At 48.6% G+C, this 17,467-nt stretch overlaps 1 protein-coding gene across 3 annotated transcripts in view; it reads left to right on the top strand.

Annotated features, from left to right (window-relative positions):
• Positions 1-17,467, top strand: part of LOC109320353 (zinc finger protein 385C-like) — a 235,576-nt gene that overhangs the window by 85,155 nt on the left and 132,954 nt on the right. For all 3 annotated transcript variants that reach the window (XM_019550414.1, XM_019550413.1, XM_019550412.1), the window contains exon 2: positions 2,933-3,181. In XM_019550414.1, the coding sequence (XP_019405959.1) occupies positions 2,933-3,181 (249 nt within the window). The remainder of the gene's footprint in view (positions 1-2,932; positions 3,182-17,467) is intronic.

Raw genomic sequence — 17,467 nt, 5'->3', positions numbered from 1 at the left:
TGCTCCATCTTGAGGCTGCTCATATGTACTGCGCTTCTGTGAGCGCACACTCCTGCAGAGTGTGTGCTGTGGGCTCCCCTTGTCACTGGTTAGCAGGCCTGATGAGCTGGCCTGGTCTGTGAGGTCTGCCTGTTGCCTTTCTGTTGAGTTTCATCTTGGATGCCTAAATTATATAGAAAGCTATTTATTGTGTGTGATTCTCCAGGATAGGTTTGGGTCAGGAAAGGGCCAGTAATTGGCTGAGAAATATACTGCCTCTCAATCCTGACAAATTGATCACTGCCCCTGGGCTCTTATAGCAACATCACCTTACAGAACCTCTTCTTTTCCACTCGCAGAGGGGTCTTGCTCAAACCCTCCCATTGCCTTTAATGGAGATGCACATCAGTGAGCAAGAGGAAAAGTACTAGGTTTAGTTCACACTACTCAGGTAGGGAGGAATTTTAGCAGGTGGCCTGTGGTGGGAACAGGTGACCAGACATGGAGCCTGGTGGGAAGTATAAGGGCAGCTCGTTCTTGGAAGAGAAGAGTTTGTTAGGAGAAGGGAAAGTGGCAACAGGTGTGAGGTGCAAACCTCCACTGTGCAGGAGTCTGCTAGGCAGGAGGCCCTGCCAGGAAAGCTGGAAAGGACCTTGAGTCAAAAGCAAAGGCTGAAACCAAGAAGATGCCCTTGATCAAGGGCTGGAAAGATGTCTGAGCCTAGAGTGAGGTGGGCTTGATAGCAGCTGAAAGGCCTGGTGGGCTTAAGTAGTTTTGGATAATAGTAAGCTATGTCCATAATGAGAGCAGTGTTGACAGGGCACCAGGGCTAGGGACAGAAGTTACACATAAATCAGTATAAGTGATCAGAAATCAGTTCAAATCTGTAACACAACAGAAGTTCAGTATATATAAACCGCTTTTGAAATTGCTGAAACCAGTTTATGATAAACCTGGATGGATGTAGTATCAGACTTAACTGATTTAGGTTAAATTGGTTTATTGAACTTCTGTCCCAGATTCCCTCCAGATTCAAGTTAACTCCAGGATCCCAGGATGCTTTGCACCTCCCCTGCAAACCCGCCTTCACAAGATGGGCTGGCCAGCCTTGACCTAAGCTGTCTGCTCCAGCCAGGCAGAGTCATGCTCTAGTGCTCCCCAGCTTCTGGCCTGGGCCACTGCAGGTATGTGGCTGCATTTCAGGAATCAAAAGTGAATGTCTGTTCACTTGCTTATCAGTTCAATCTACACATTTTAGACTAATCTGCAAAGATTGAATCGATTCAGCCTTGGGCTTTTTGACTGTGTGTATTTAGCCCAGCTGTGGGGGTCTCATTGATGTGTGTTGACAGGTAAACTGAAGTGGCAACAGGACTCTTAACATCTTTCAGGAAAGTAGTTCTAAAACCCTAGTATCACACCTAAGGAGATGGGCAAATTGCCTATCACTCTAGATGCTGAGATCAGGACTGCATGCCTTTCCAAGTGATACAGTCATCATTATCAGCATTAAAGTGAACCCTGTGGGCTAGTGGAAAACAGGGCTCTGCTGTGCTGGGCAGTGTACAGACATGAGGGGAGATGACTTCTTATCACACTGTCTCCACCCAACATGGCCAAATTTTCTTAAACTGAAGCTTAACCAGCAAGAGGCTCAAGGCAGAGAACACTGGTTTGAGGCTCTTTCATCTGCTTGACACAAGAAGTCAGACAAGCTGATCACGAGAGTCTCAGAGGACTACAATTTGGTGAATTAAAGCTCCCACCTCTGTGCTGTCCCTGTTGGCCTGCAGTTGGTCTAGCAGTGCCTGCTGCTAAGCCAGTTGGTCCCTTACAGTATTTCCTTCATGTGTCAATCACACATTTGGCTACCAGGAAGCTGGGGTCTGTCTTGTGACCTGCAGAGCCTGCCTGTCCAGCTGTTCTTTAACCCCCAGTGCTGTCCCTGGCAGTATGTACAGTATGTTTGTGTATATTATAAACACCAGCTGCCAGCTGCCAGCTCCCAGGCACGTTATATGAAGCGGTAATGCGATCACAAGGGTTGGATGTCTTTACCGCCTCTTCGAGCCCAAATTTCATGAGTTATGAATGTTCCACCAGCCCCCGGGTAGGGCTGGAGACAGGCCACTCCCTTGGAGCCAGGACTGATTATGTCTTGGAGGGCAGAGTTTCTCACTGCTGCAGCAGGTCAGTGAGATTGTGTTGACCCAGAACCTCTCTAAGAGCAGTTTCCTAGCTCCCCCTTATGTACCCTCTAAAGGGCTGGCTGACTCCTTCCCTCCCTGCTAGGCTGGCTCTCTGCTTCCTACCCCAGCATGTCTGTGGAGCAAAGGTGATTCCTGACTTCCATCAAACATGACCAAACTCTCCCCAAACTCCCCAGCCAGCAGTTGAACTGAAAGGGAGAACACAAATATGTGGCAAAGCAGCAGAGGGTACCTACGAGGGAAGCTGTAAGTCCTGCCTTTTGAACAGACAGGTGTTCATAGGGGAGATTAAGGTCTTAAGGTCCAAACGCATGTCTGCCTGATCTTGCACAGAGGATACAGGATCGTCTCAGAGTGTCTGGAGTCCCGTAATTCACTTGAGAATCACTGCTGGTGGCAGGAATTTTGGAAAAGGGGCCTCTCTCCCCATCCTGAGCACATTGTAGTCTTGGGAAAGACACCACTCTCCACAGCTTATAGCCTAACTTAGTAACTCAAAGAGTCATTAAATGCTGCCCCTTTTGCTTTAGGGAGCTGCTGTCAGACCTGTTCTCTTTCAAAGTAAGTCAGGCTGAGAATCTAGACAGTCTGGGAACCCAGACTGGGTTTAGACTGCAGCTGTCCAACCTGAACCCACCAGATGTCAGTGCTGGGTGGTTCCTGGCCCATCTGCTCCTGACTTCCATGCCCTTACAGTCTGAGTGCCCGACCTGCTCACAGGCTGTCTGTGCTTCCTCCCATAGGCATGAAGCGACCCTTGAGCCCTTCTCACCATCCTGAGAATGGGATCCGCCTGGTGGAGACAGCGAGCTGCCCGCCGAGCCAGTCGGAGCAGCGCATGAAGCGAGAGAAAAAGCACCAGTCATTCACACTGTGTGAGGTCTGCAATATCCAGCTGAACTCAGCTGCCCAGGCACAGATCCACTACAATGGCAAGTCCCACCAGAAACGCCTCAAGCAGCTCAACAAAGAGAAGGGGCCTATGAGCCAAGGTAGGAGCTCGACCCCTTGGGGCCGATGTCAGCCAGATGGAGGGGCTGGCATGAGGCAGAGCTAACTGTTGCCTGGGCCTTGGCCATTTCAAGCATGGGTTGAAATTACCAAGGCCTCATACCCCAATCACTCGGAAGAAGCAGATTTCCTGCACTCCAGTGGTTGTGGTTGCGGTTGCCTCTCTCCTTTCTGAATTGTATTGTGTATTGGTAGATTGGATGTAAATAAGAAAAACCACCATCTCAGTCAAGTGTAAATCCAGGGTGGGAGGCAGGGGTGGCATGCCTTGGACCTCCCCTCTCATCCTCCCCCCCACCCCCAGAAGCTTCAGATTGAACATCCATCTGTTGCTGATATTCAACATCTGACTTTTCAGCATCTTAGCTGGAGTTTGTTCTCAGGCCAGTTTGGCTTCTGTGACCCATTACATCAGCCCCTTCAACACACGGCTTGCGTTTGCTGTTTTTTGTTGTCAGTGACTAGGTGAGTGTTCTTGTTACTTCTGTCCATGCACAAGAGCAGTCACTGGCACTCTGGATGTCTTCAAGAGATGGTCATTGTCCTCCTTGTTTTGTTTGCATGTCTCCTGTAAAGTGGCTGTAATGTTCAGCTTTGGTGAGGGTGAGGTTACCAGTACATGGTTGGGTTGTCAGTGGCTCCTCTGTGGATTCCAATGTTGTATCACCCAAGCCATGGGGCACCTGTTTTGTGCAGTTGGTTTGTTCTTTTCATTTCAGTCTCTTGCCAGGTGAATCTTTTGAAACAACTTCAGGTGAGTGCTGCTGATTTGAGAAGCTCTCAGATGTTGGCACTAAGGGCTCAGGGTAACGTTTTCAAAAGCACATCAGTGCCTTTTTCACATGTGACTTCTTTCTGAGTAGCCCAAGTCTTGCTGAAAGTCAGGGGGACTTAGACACTTCTGAAAATTTAACCCTTGTTATTTTCCTATTCACCTCTCTCTGAACTGATGTCCCTCTTGAAGCACTGTAAGGTATGCTGGGATGGTCTAAAAGTGCAAAATACAGATGTCTCCAATCCATCACAGCTGGCTTTTTATATCCATATGTAAAATTCTTTGCAAGTTTTACTGTTTTTATTTCTGTGACAACAATTGGCTCTGCATAGCATGAGCTATGCACATTGTATTTGCACTGACATGTCAAAGAGGATTCCTGAAATAGTCGCCCATGAACTGTGGGTTGTTGTCTGTTATTAGCTCATCTGGAATCCCATGCTGAGCACACAGTGATTTGTAATGTGCTGTGATATTGCTGCTTAATGTGTTGCACAACAAACAGCTCACTTAAAAGACAAATGGAGCTGTCCACTAAAAAGAGGTAATTTTTCCTTTCCAATTCAGACAGGTCTACATTGGCAGTGCCAGAAGGGCAGTCTATTTTCAGTTTTGTTCCCCGTTTTCATTGCAAGAATCACTTACGTGAGCTGGCAGCATTCGTGCTTGTCCCAAACAGGACATCAGTTGTTTTCTCACATTTCCATGCTGATGCGGCCACTATGAGTGAAGCCAAATGTGTATATCTGACCTCAAACTGTGATATTATGTTGCAATGTCCTTTATATGCAGTCTTCATCATGATAGCAATTTAAGCTAAAATCTAGTGGGATCTCTTGGCTGGGGGTACCCAAGTTTTCCTATCCAAAATCTCTTTGTGAGGCTTCCATAAATAAGGCCAAGACCTCTTTGTGTTTCTCATTTTGAGCTTGTCTAATTTTTGTTCTAGAAATGGGTAGTATAGAAGTCACATTTCAGATTTGCCCCTTGCTTTCACTTTATATAAGTTTTTCTTATAAAATATGTCCCTTTATACAGAATTCTTTAGCAAGGTCTATTTCATGTTTAACAAGCGTGTTCATAATGTCATGATCTGAAGGCTGGACAGTGCCTTGTACAAAGATTTCTCTGACACCATGTCCAGCTGGTCATGGTGCATTTTTCTTTCAACTGGTTTCTGCCCATTTCCAGTATTCACAAAACTGCTTGCTGCCAGCACCAATTGGTAACACTTCTTTCTGTCAAGAAAGGGGGAAGTGCAGAAAGGGGAAGTGTAGTATAGTACAGTATAATAGTTGTAGAAAGTTGTAAGTTTTAAGCAGTTCTCTATTTTGAATGGTCAGGTTCCTGGATTTGTTCATCATCTAATTCAGGACTGTCCAACTAGTGGCCTGTGGGCTGCATCCAACCTGCGAGGAGTTAAAGTGAGGCGTGTGGGCTCCTGTACAGCCCTCACTCCCTGCTTTGCTTCTGATGGTGTGGTAGCAGCTGGAGTCTCTGGGGCAGGCAGCATAGCAGTAAGCTTGCTGCCCACACCACAGGGGTGGGGACATGAGGCAAGGTTTTTCCATGGCTGCAGTAGCAGAGGTCAGGGAAGGTCACGCAGCTCACCCATGCAGAAGTGGTGCTGGGGGGGATGTGAGGTAGGGCTTCACTATGTGGCTATAGCAGCAGGGACTCAAGCAGTGGTGGGTGGGGAGGGTGGGCTGAGGCTGCTTGTGCAGCAGAGGCAGACTGTATGCAGTAGGGGTTCCTGGAGCCTGCATAACATGTGGCTCCCATGGCACATGGCTGGGGTCCTGTGACCCATGTGGCAAGCAGCCCCCAGCCGCTCTGAAGTTGGACAGCCCTGATCTAATTATTACCAAAGGCCTTGATCGTGTTCTGGTTCACAAGAGAGCCATGCAGCCTCCTTCCTGCAGCCAGGCTCAAACATCCACTTGATAATTCAATTACAAGCCTTTCTATGAGGTGCAGAATCACATATTAGCCAGTTGTCAGTTTGCAACACCAATAAATGAATATGTTTCCCTTCAGCTGGACAAAGCCCTTGTTTAAAAAAAAAAAAAGAAGCAGCTTGATAAGTCCAAATCTGACTAATGAAGTCTTTGATTTCCTGGCAGCTCGTCCAAAATGTGTCATTCCTTTAACGCTTCTCACCATTAGCAGATAACAGTCTCTTGCGAGGATGTTTCGGTCTTTCACGAGGGGTGTCTTCTGTTTGCAAAAAGAGGACATTCTTATTCATCTCCCTCAAGCCTGGCCTCCAGTTAAATATCTTCAGAAAGGTTGGAACTTTATGAGGCATGAGGGATGACATGGATTCGCAAGGACCAGGGTAAAGTTTGGTAAACTGGGTGAGAGGGACGAGTTCTTGTGAACAGGTGTCATGCCCTCTAGCTCTGCACTCTGTAGGCACTTGTGTGGGACTGGGATGGACTCTGCCTTCTAGCCTATCTCCTGGCATTTTCCTAGTTCCTCATTCTTCTCTGTTATGGTTGCAGATTCATTAGCTTAGAAATGGCAAAAGGCAGCTTGTAAACGTTGCTTGTTGCATAAATTGAACAACACTGTTACAATTTGGAGGATTGGGTGCCATCAGTATCATGTACTGCTCACAGCCTGTGGGTTAGACATATGCAGGAGTTCACTGCCTGGTTGAAAATCCCCCAGTAAATGTGGCCCAGAACTATATATCACAGTAGCACCAAAGCCCCAGCCGAGATTGGGATCCCACCAGGCTGATCCCTATACAGAGACAATTAGTCTTTTTCCCAGTTGCTATTTATCTAAATCGGGAGTGAGCAAAATACAGCCCATGGGCTGAATCCAGCCCATAGCTGTGCCCTGTGGCACCCCACATGGGGCCAAGCCCTGCCTAGTCATGCCAGGGCAGCCTGCACTGGGCTCCTGCTGGTGCCCAGAGCCCAGCCCTGGCCAGCACGTGCAGCTTTGCAGGGCTGTTTCCAGTGAGGCTGCAGCTGGGTCCTGCTCTGCTCCGCCTGCCTCCAGTGGCAGCTCTGCTCCTGATCTTGTCCCTGCCATGCTGACCTGGCCCACAGGAACTCATCAAAACTCCCTGTGTGGCCTGTTGGCCCAAATAATTGCCCACTCCTGATCTATGGATAAGGAAGAGAGAAAAGGTAGAAGACAAGAACTTTGGGTGCAAAGAGAGGAAGAAACTTGCCCAAAGTTACAGACTATGTTAGTGGCAGAACAGGGAATAGAAGTCATGTCCCCAGATGCCCAATCTACTGGAACAAGCAACCTCTCCTCCCTCTATGGCTGTTCCATGTGGTGGGAAGGGATCAAAGCCTTTCCTCATAGGGATTGAAATCCTCTTTTGCACCAGTTTCCACTTGTGCATCACTTTGGATCTCAAATAGAACTGAAGGAGTATTAAGCCTGGCACTGATGCTCTTCACATGGGCATAGGTATCCCCTAATTTGCACAGGAGCTGTTAAAAGCCCTCATTCCCAATTCCCTACTGCAGGGCAAATGAAATGCAAGCTAGTGGTGGTGTTCAGCTTCTGAAGCTCCTTACCTAGCTGATCCTGTGACCTGTCAGTGGCTACATCCCTTTCCTTGTGGTCACTTGGAAATTGCCAGAATGGCAGAACAACCCATTGCTTTTTTTTTTTTTTTATACTGCATTGCTTTTCCCTGAGGAGGGTCCCTTCCTTTTGTAGCCTGCTATGTAGATACAGCTTCAGCTCTTACTCTGTGATCAACTGCAGCTACAGGTCCCCTGAATCAAGCCACCCTTGCTCCCATTACTGAGATCCTAAGTCTATCGACTATTGACTTCATGAGTCCAGCAATACTTGGGGCTTTTTAAAATCCCAGCTCCTGATGTCTTTTCACCATATAAGAAACTTAGCTTCCATTTAAAGAGAATAAGTTTCTAGTTCTTGTGGGGCGAGAGAAAAGTGTGGAAGCACAACCCCTGAGGACTCAGAAATAAGAGGGTGAATAAAGAGCCTCTGACCTATTATTATTAGGATTTTAAAGCTGATTGAGTGTTTTAGCAGGTGAAAAGTGGGCTGACTTGCAATTTTTTGAACATCTGTGGTTGGCAGCATAGGAGCAGTGTTGGGAATTAGAAGGTAACTCAACACCCTGCTTTGGCATCTCTGCCAACCTACGTAAATGTTATGACATCCTTTGGGGTTTCTTCTTCCATCATTCACACGTGTGTGGTGCATTTCATGCCACCGTGTGGTTCTGCTTGCCAGCTGATAACTCGGGGCATATAGCGAGCACCAGAGTGGGATGGCAGTCAGGGTTTATGATGTATTAAAGACAAAAGGCTTTTGATATCCTGGCGAGCTGATGGCGGGGTTCTGGTTTGCAGCACCTGTTTCTCCTTGATGCTGTCTTGTTAAGGGCTGGTGTTTCCTCCTGAAGGACCACATTGCCATTTGATGAGGGTGCTCTCGTGGGGACACCCAGCCATCCTGCAGGATGCTGGGATACGTGGCAGCCTGCCTTGCATCTGCTCTGTGGCTGTGGGAAGGCAGTAATTGCTTTCAGGTCTTGGGCTGTTGTTCTTTGGGTGCTGTGGGAAGGAGGGAACTCCAGGATAAAGCTGACTCAGGTATCTTGCATTCTTTTTATTACTTGGTAATTGTCGGCTGGATTAATGGGCCAAGATCTCAGCTCACAGCAGCTAATTAAAGCACTTATCACAGGCAGGAGAGTAAAATAAGCAAGAAGCTGGATATGTTGGGAAGGTTGGCAAGGCACTAGGATCACTGCACTGCACCTCAGAGGAAATTATGGGCCAGTGGTGGCACTTTTCTGTTGTCTGTAGCTGTCCTTTTTTTCACTTCGCGGCAGTTTCACCCCAGCCAGCTTTCCCCAAGCTCTAAGAGCTATCTCCTTGAGGTTTCTGTGCTCCTAATAGGGGCTTCTTTCATATGGAAGTGTGAAAATGACATGAATCCAACCAGGTATCCAGGTTGTAGCCATATTGGTCTAGAGGAAAAAGCAATCAGGGCTCATGGTAGAGGTGATATCTTTTATTAGACCAAGAAGATTTTTGCACAAAAAATTCCTTAATTGCAAGCTTTCAGGCACAAACACCCTTCATCAGGCATCGGAGAAAAAATTGTAAAAGTTCTCCTGGGTAGATGTGAAAGTTGATAGTGGATGAATCCAACCATACGCTTAAGGTAGGAACCAGTAACCTTTTCAAGCCGTGGACCGGAACAATCTGGCTCCAGTCCAATATAGGCTGAGTGGCTTTGGTGGCGTTTCACAGCAAGGAGGGTTTGCTGCTTCTGCACTGGGGCAGGGCACTGGGAGTTGTACTGGTACCACTTTTCCCACTTCTCCCTGCCCCTTGCTCCCTGGCTGGGTCATGACTGCCTCTTCAAACCAGAGGGCAGCTGCACCAGGGCTGGGCAGCTGGGAACTGTGCCTGTGCTGCTACCACTGCTTCTCCCCAGACCCTTGCTCCCAGGCCGCAGCAGAGGCACAGGTGGGAAACTGTGCTGGCACCAGACACTTGGATGCTGCATCTACACTGCTGCTGCTTCTCTCTGCTCCCTGCACCCCCAGAGGCAGCAGAGGCTTAGCTGGAATACACCTGACTCTGGCTCAGTTCTCCACCATTACAGCAGGAAAGCAGGGGGCAGGGAGAAGCTGTGGCAATTAGGGCACAGCCTCCAGCTGCCTGCCCCAGCATAGCTCCTTGCTGCCCAGCCCCAACATGGATAAGGGCAGCAGCAAAGCCCTGTGGCTCCCAAGGCCAGATCCAGTGGCTCAGAGGGTCAGATCCAGCCCAGGCATCATATGTTCCTGACCGCTGCTCTAAGGAGCTAACAAACAATGACTGATGCTTTAATAAAAAGCTAATCCATTGTAGATTCCAAGAGGTTTGTCAGTTGTTTACTACCATAGCTGACAGCCATCTCAGGCACCTTGTACTAAGGTACTTGTCATCAGCATGCATGGTGCTCTTGGCTATAACATGTTTCTACCATGTTATGCCCTCTGTTGAGGCAGGGTTGACTCATGCTTAGCCCAAGGGTTCCTTGCAATTTTAATGGGAATTACATGCATAAGTCCTGGCTGCTGCTTTCAGATTCTCAGTCCTGGTCTCATTGCAGTGCTGCAGAAGGCAGGTCGATGGGACATTTTCTAGCAAGACTAGAAATCTTGTTGCCTGTGAGGTGCAGTTTTTTATTTTTGCATCATGCCTGACCCACGTCAGAGCTCAGATTCTCCTGCCTTCTTGAGAGTAAAGAGTCCTCTGCCATAAGCCTTCCTTGCGCTCTCCCTTGGTATTGTGAGGAAGGCTCCTCCTGCCTGCTGGTGCAAGGGAGTGTGAGCCGGTTAAGTGGAGTTCCTTGGTGGTAAGTACCAGCCAGGGGCTTCTGGGTGGAGGGGGAGGTGTGGGAGGACAGCCCTCCATGGTTTTGCTCGTAGTCAGGGCTGCTCATCTGAATCTGCTGACCTTCCCCATCGCCTTGCTTTTCCTGATGGTTGTTTAAAAATGTCATTGCCAGCAACCTTTTCCAGCCTCCTGATGCATGAGTCCAAGAGGGGCACGTGCCTGGGAATGACAAATCAGAGCTGGGAACCAGCTGACACAAAGCCTGGTTCCTTTCTGCACTGTTCATTGAATATGGTGCTCTGGGCACCCAGGCTGGGGCTAGTTGATTTAACTTTGTAATGTACTTGAAGTGCCAGAGAAGATGCTGAACTGCCTCAGACAAGGGAGGAAGGGAGCCTGCCCTCCTTTTTGAGACATAGGTGCTTCCAAGTCCTTCTTGCTGGTAGGGATCAGGGTGAGAAGGGAAGAGGTACTTGGTAAAACCCACATTGGTATATCAGTTAGCCTGCTGCAATCCTGTGGCATGAGTGGGACATGGCTTGTGGTTTTAGCACAGTAGGTCCCAGGTCTGACCTTGCTAGCAGCTCCAGCAGTCAGTTGTGCTTGTGTTACCTTTGCCTGGCCTGTGGATGTGTTGAGGATCCTATGTCAGCCCTGTGCCAAATCTATTTGATCACATTTAGGGAAGAACTCCAGTAGTACAGTATTGGTACAATTCTAATTTATTCTCCATGCCCAGTAATCCCCTCCCTCCCCCTGCATCAGACTTTTCTTCTGCTGCTCCACCAGCCATCAGCTGCAAATGCCAGAACCTACCAGAACTAAAACATACCATACATACATTTTTAAATAAGGGCATCAAACTGGTTTGTGCCTCTGGATTGGATCTGAACCATAGGGCTCCTTGTGGGCTGGTTCTGGACCTGGCAGTGGTGCTATGATGATCTGTGTCCAAGAGTCAAAGGTATTAACTCAATTGGTTTTTGACCCCTGGCCCTGAAACACACCCCACCAGGGCTTCTTTCCCTGGGTTTCAGTAGTGGGCCTTGTCCCCAGATTCCTGACCCCTCCAGGAGCCCTGTGGGCCTGATCCAGCCCATGCACTGTATGTTCAACATTTCTAGTTTAAAACAAGGGCATGGAAATCTCTGGAATTCAGTTACATGTGAAATGCTCTTCTCCTCTGCCAGACTTTAGGCCAGACCTTTGCCTGGTGTAAAAATGAGTACCAGTATATGGACAAATGAACAAATGGCAGACAGTTTAAAAGAGGTGGGGTTTACCGTGGAGCAGCTAACACATGGGAGTCTGTATGCTCACCTTTCCCCTGCACTAGGTGAAAGCCAGTCTGTGGTAATTGTCCCCTATAGATCACCAGGGCTGTTACTACAGTTTATCTGTAACTTAGCACAGGATAAGAGCAAGCACATGGAGAGTTGCTGTGTGTCAGCTGAAGTAACTCCCTGCTCATTTTAACTTGCTTTGTTCATTCCCATACGCCCATGCCCTGATGCAGCCCGCCTGACTTCAGCAGAGCTGTATCAGTTGTGGACCTGGCTGGCTATTTGCTAGGCCTGTGCAAAGCGGCAAGTAGACAATTTGGATTCAGAGATTTGGCCATAGACTATAATGGCGAATTACTAAAATACCTATAACTTTGTAATTTTTTGCTGATTCAGATGCAAACAGCAGGGATGGTAGCCCCTTTGTAGGGCATGAAGCCTGCCAAGTTCCAAGGAGATAGGTGCAGGGGGTTCTGTGAAAGTTCCCCTCAAACTGTTGAAAGCAAAACTTGTATCACTTGTGCATGTTACGGGGTGTAGGTTGTAACCGTGTTGATCTAAGGACATAGGCAGATGAGGTTCTTTGGGTCAATCTAATATCTTTTATTAGACCAACTCAAATATGTGGAGAAATATATCTTAACAAGCTTTCAGGTTTAAAAACCTTTAGTCAGGCTAAGCATCTGCAGTTGGTGTGTGTGCTCTTCCTGGATGGAATGAACAGTAAAGAAGACAGAGGCTGGGCTGATATGCAAGAAAGTCAGTCAGTGAAAATGTAAATTGAGGCATCAGGGGGTGAGAGACAGGCTGGGAGGGGTGGGGAAAGGGATGTAGCAGGTAAAAGTAAAGAGGTACCTGGGGAGTCAGATGTCAGGTAGGTTACAGTGTGTCCTAAATCCAATGTCTATATTGAGTCCATGAGTTTTTGTATCTAGAAGGTTGATGAAGTGAATTTCATAGGCTCATCTGTGAAAGGTGTTTTGTAAATTCAGACAAGCACCAAACCTCACTAACTTTATCACCAGAAGCAAACTTCCTATAACCCAAAACACACCGAATGGATCCAGACCATGCCATGACAAGAAATGCAAAACTTGCCAACATATTTCTAGTACCCCCGCAGTTACTACACCCCACAACAAAACCATCACCATTCCTGGATCTTACAGCTACAGCTCCAGAAATGTTACGAACCCTGAAAAAAGGAGAAGGGCTGGCCACCCAAAGCAAATATCTTCCCAATGCTCTGGGTGACCTTGCTAACCTTGGGAATGCACCCCCCTTTGTCTCTGATTTTCCCTCACTGATCCAGGGTGGCCTGTCTCTGTTTTTTGGGGACAGGGGGCTTTGGAGCTAGAGGGGGACTTCTTTTGAGGCATGCCTCCACTGGTGCCAGGCTGAGGAGGAACAAGGGCAAAGGGGTGCTGCCTCTTAAGATGTAGCAGCATTGTCATGGTGGTGAAGTGTTTCACTTCCTTGCCGCAGCTGATCTGCTTTCAGCAGTGCTGGCAGGTAGCATACTTGGGATCATCTGCCACCTCAAAATTTCATAGACATTTGGGCTGGAAGGGACCCCAGAGGCTCATTGAGTCCAGCCCCCTGCCCCAGGGGCAGGAAGTCAGCAGGGATCATAGGATCCCAGCAAGATAAGCATCCAAATGTGTTTTGAAGGCGTTCTAAGTGGGCACTTGAACCGCCTCAGGTGGCAGTCTGTTCCAAACCTTGGGGGCCCGGACAGTGAAAAAGTTCTTTCGTATGTCCAGCCTGAACCGGTCACAGTGGAGTTTGTGACCGTTCGATCTTGTCATCTCTTGGGGGGCTCTGATGAACAGTCATTCCCCCAGATCCTGATGAGCACTCCTGATAAGTTTATAGGTGGCCACCAGATCACCCCTGAGTCTGTGCTTTTCCAGGCTGAATAGCCCCATGGCTCTCAGCCTCTCATCATAAGGTCTGTTTTCCTGACCTCTGATCATGCACATGGCTTTCTTCTGCACCCTCTCAAGCTTCTCCACATCCTTTTTGAATTGCGGAGCCCAACACTGGATGTAGTACTCCAGCTGCGGCCTCACCAAGGCCGAGTACAGCAGGAGAATGCCATCCCCGGATCTGCTTGAGAAGCATCTATGGATGCAAGCCAGCGTTTTGCTCGCTTTACTAGCCGCAACATCACACTAAAGGCTCATGTTCAGCTTGAGGTCAACAATGACCCCCAAGTCCCTTTCATCTGTAGTGCTAACCAGCATAGCACTACCAAGCCTATATGCATGGTGCAGGCTTTGATCTCACACTACACTACCTAACCGCTTCTGGGTTGAGGGTGGGGATCCTGCCATATCCCCCTCCTTACCAGGCAGAGGTGCAATGACAGGAAGAGCTGAGCCACCTGCCCCCACAACCTCCTCCAAAGTGCCTTCCAGAAGAGACTTGCCTCTAGGGGAACTTAGACGGGTGTGGAGCACAAAATCAGATTCCCCCTCCTTCCCCAGAATTTCCTTACCTATGTCACTCAGCTCTGCTGCTTCCAGATCCAGCTCTTCCTCTGGCATTGGAAGGCTTATGCTGAGAACTGAAATTGGGGTGGAGACTGTCATGCAGGTGATGGTGGTTATTACTGGTGTTAGTGGAGGTGCTGCAGGTACAGACACTGCTCCCACCTCCTTGCTCCCACTAGCAGCAGAAGGCTTATTGCAGCCAGGAAAGAAGGTGCATCTATTTTGCCGGGGGGAACTTGCAGCTCTCCCTCTGCCCCCTCTCCCTCTTCTGTTAGAAGACCTAGAACCTGCCTTTCCAGCACGCTTCATAATGTTTGGTGTGCTGCAAAATGTGTGTGTGTCTGTAATGTATGTTGTGCTTTTCTGCACAGTGATGACACACTGTCAAGAAAAACACAGAAGAAAGAATAGCTAGCTACTAAGAGACTAGATACCAAGCCAGAGCATTTCAGACGCTGCTGGTCCAAGAGAGAGACAGCTCACAAAAGGCACTAATCACTTCTCACACACCTTATATATTGTTTCTACGTCCCTCCCTGTGAGGGAGTTGTTTGCCCCGGCTCCGTCCGTCGCCGGTCAACTTCCTCTCGGGGGACCCCCAGTAGGGAGATACACGTAGAGACTCACTGGCCTCAACGAACCCATGCGCCGGTCTCGTCTGCCACGACTTCGATGATATGTTATTGGGTTCAGATGTTATGGCACGTGTAGTCCGGAAAATGAGACTCTCATCCTCCGCTGGGTCCTGGGGTCCTGAGGGCTCCTCCTCCCCTACACCCTCGCCCGATCCACCAGGAAGATCATCCTATTGGAGCAGTCCTCAGCGTGACGCGCTCTGGGCTGCACCACCAACATAAACACAGTCAATCAAACGCCTGTTACGGATGAGGGACCTGCGGACTCATGCCCGCCCTCAAGGTGTGCCTAGGCTCCTCGTCGGTCAGGGAGTGGAGTGCTCCTTCCCATCCCCTCCCTTTTAGTCCCTTTTAGTCCTAAGCTCACTGACAGGGCTGCTCCACCGTCATCGTCCGGTAAGTCATAAAGGAAAGTCTGTAAGAAAATCAGAGTACTGGCAGCTCCCGTGTTCCCGGTGCTCCTCCCAGCCGGCGTCTGCTGCCTCCCTCGGTTAACTACCTTGTCTGGGGCTCTGCCAGCCCCAAAAGGTCCGTCCTCTCCTCCATGCCACCTGGATCCTCTGCAGTCTGCTCCTGCCCACGCCGACTCCCGCCGCCGCCAACTCCCACCACCGCCACCTCCGGATCCACCGCCCCTCTGCGTGCCTCCGGCGCTCCTTTTATGCCAGCCCGGGTTGCTCCCGCACCGGCTGCTTCCGGGTTCCTGTAAGGGGGAAATTTCCGGCCTTTGCCCTCTGTCGCAACCCGGAAGTCGGGCCGGGTCCCGCCACCGCCGGGATCACCCAGGCTCGGCAGCCTCTTCACTCCCTTACACTCCCCCAGAGCACAGTGATTGGAAGAGAACTCAGGGAAAAATCACAGTCACAGGTCAGTTACAGATGTCAACATCAGAGCAGTCTTCCCCTCCCCTTCCCCCTCCCTCTTCTCAGTTTCTGTGTCCTGTATGCCTGCCTTCTGAATCTCCGGATCTTTTCTGAATCTTTTCTAAATTGATTCGGAAGCTTCCAATTTTATTTGGACCTTTTAATGGGTCTCCTGATTTGATTCTGATTCAGAGATTTGGCCACCAAATCAGGCTGAATCTCCTCCGAATTGAATCAGTTTCCAAAGGTTCGCACAGCCCTATTGTTTACTCTGTAAGCTTCCATGCAAAAGGCCCTGATCCTGGCCGTGCTGGTTTGTGGATTGAGCAGGATGCAAAGCTTATTGTAGGGAAAGGCCAGATACAACCTATAAATCCCCATAAGAAGGAGCCCTGGCCAGGGCACTCCCAGTACCCATAGCTGGTTTCTGACTGGAAAAGTGATAGGCCCTGACTGAGCTCAATATAGTGACTTTTATGGATACAACTTCTTTTGCTTCCTGAATTCAGCCTGCATTGAGCAAGGTTGGGGGAACCAGTGACCCTAATGAGAAGATCAAAAGTATTTTGATGCCAGTGACACTGGTCTGTTTGTTGTCATGAGTGAAATCAGTCCTTTGGGACAGGACCAGTGCAAGTTACTAATATCTTCAGAATGGGGTTCATCAATCTTTCAGAGCAGTGGGCCAAGTGCTTGTGACTCAGCTGCTACTGTGGGTTGCCAATTATAATCCACACCCCCGACCTAAATCCCCTGCTGCTGTGATCCCCTACCAGCTCTGTGCCCCCTTTGCTTACCAGGTGCTTCCAAAAGCCATAGTGAATGCCAACAGATAACAGCAAATTCAGCAGCAAAGGCACAGGGCAGGAGGCCTTAGTGCAATCCCTTTAAATCATCACTTTAACACAACAGCTTTAAAATCACCTCTTTAATGTGGGCCATTTAAATTCCTGCTTTAAAACAGCTGCTTTAACATGGCCCCTTTAAATCAGCATCGTCCCCCCACCACCCCAACTGAATCAGACCTTTGTGAGCTGGATCCGGCCTCTGGGCTGTAGGCTGCTGACCTCAGCTTTAGAGCAAGACTTGAGTGGGATGTGACTGCTTCTTGCACCTTGGGTACCAGGGGTAAACTTCACCTTACGTGACTTAAAAAGCAATGAGCAAACTGTCATGCACTTCTTTAAAGTATGAACATTAGAAGATTAAAGACAACAGATCATATAAAATAACTTAAAGTTAGATGAAGGCTGAAAGTCCTTCTGAACGAGCATAGTGGCATGCAGCTTATCTGCAGCTACATCAAAGCTAACTCTTTTCAGTTACTGCTAGATTTTTCTCACGCTCTCCCCCTAGCTCCTGTGATCGATTATTTCTGCAAAGACCATAATCACTTACGTTCTGCAGAACAGAGTGCTGGAAAGAATAACTTGGCTAATAGACACAATAATCAGCACCACTGCAATTTATTAACTCTGTGCCTGAAAGATCCGCAGCCAAACTAAACTGTTGTTCACAGGGAATTTTCTTGTGAGGTAAATCATAGATCTCTGCTGTCGAATATTGAATTTCAGTGCAGGTAGAAACTAGGAAATTGGATCCGACAGGGACAAGAGATGCTTTCATGCCTAGGTCACTGGTTCATATCCAAGTTGGGTGGTAACGACCTGGGTGGGATTTTCTAAAGCACCCAAATAACCTGCGAGTGCAAATAATTTTGGTGCCTTAGAAAACCCCACCTATTGTTGTAGTTTCATAGTTAGTAGGGTTGGAAGGGACCTGATCAGATCGAGTCCGACCCCCTGCCATGGCAGGAAAGAGTACTGGGGTCAAACGACCCCAGCAAGGTGTTCATCCAGCCTCCTCTTAAAGACC

Source organism: Crocodylus porosus, unplaced genomic scaffold (genome assembly GCF_001723895.1).
Source record: "Crocodylus porosus isolate Cpor-Errol unplaced genomic scaffold, CroPor_comp1, whole genome shotgun sequence".
NCBI classification, from domain to species: domain Eukaryota; kingdom Metazoa; phylum Chordata; order Crocodylia; family Crocodylidae; genus Crocodylus; species Crocodylus porosus.
Note: the sequence above shows the minus strand (reverse complement) of the source record. Positions and strands in the feature narration are given on the sequence as shown.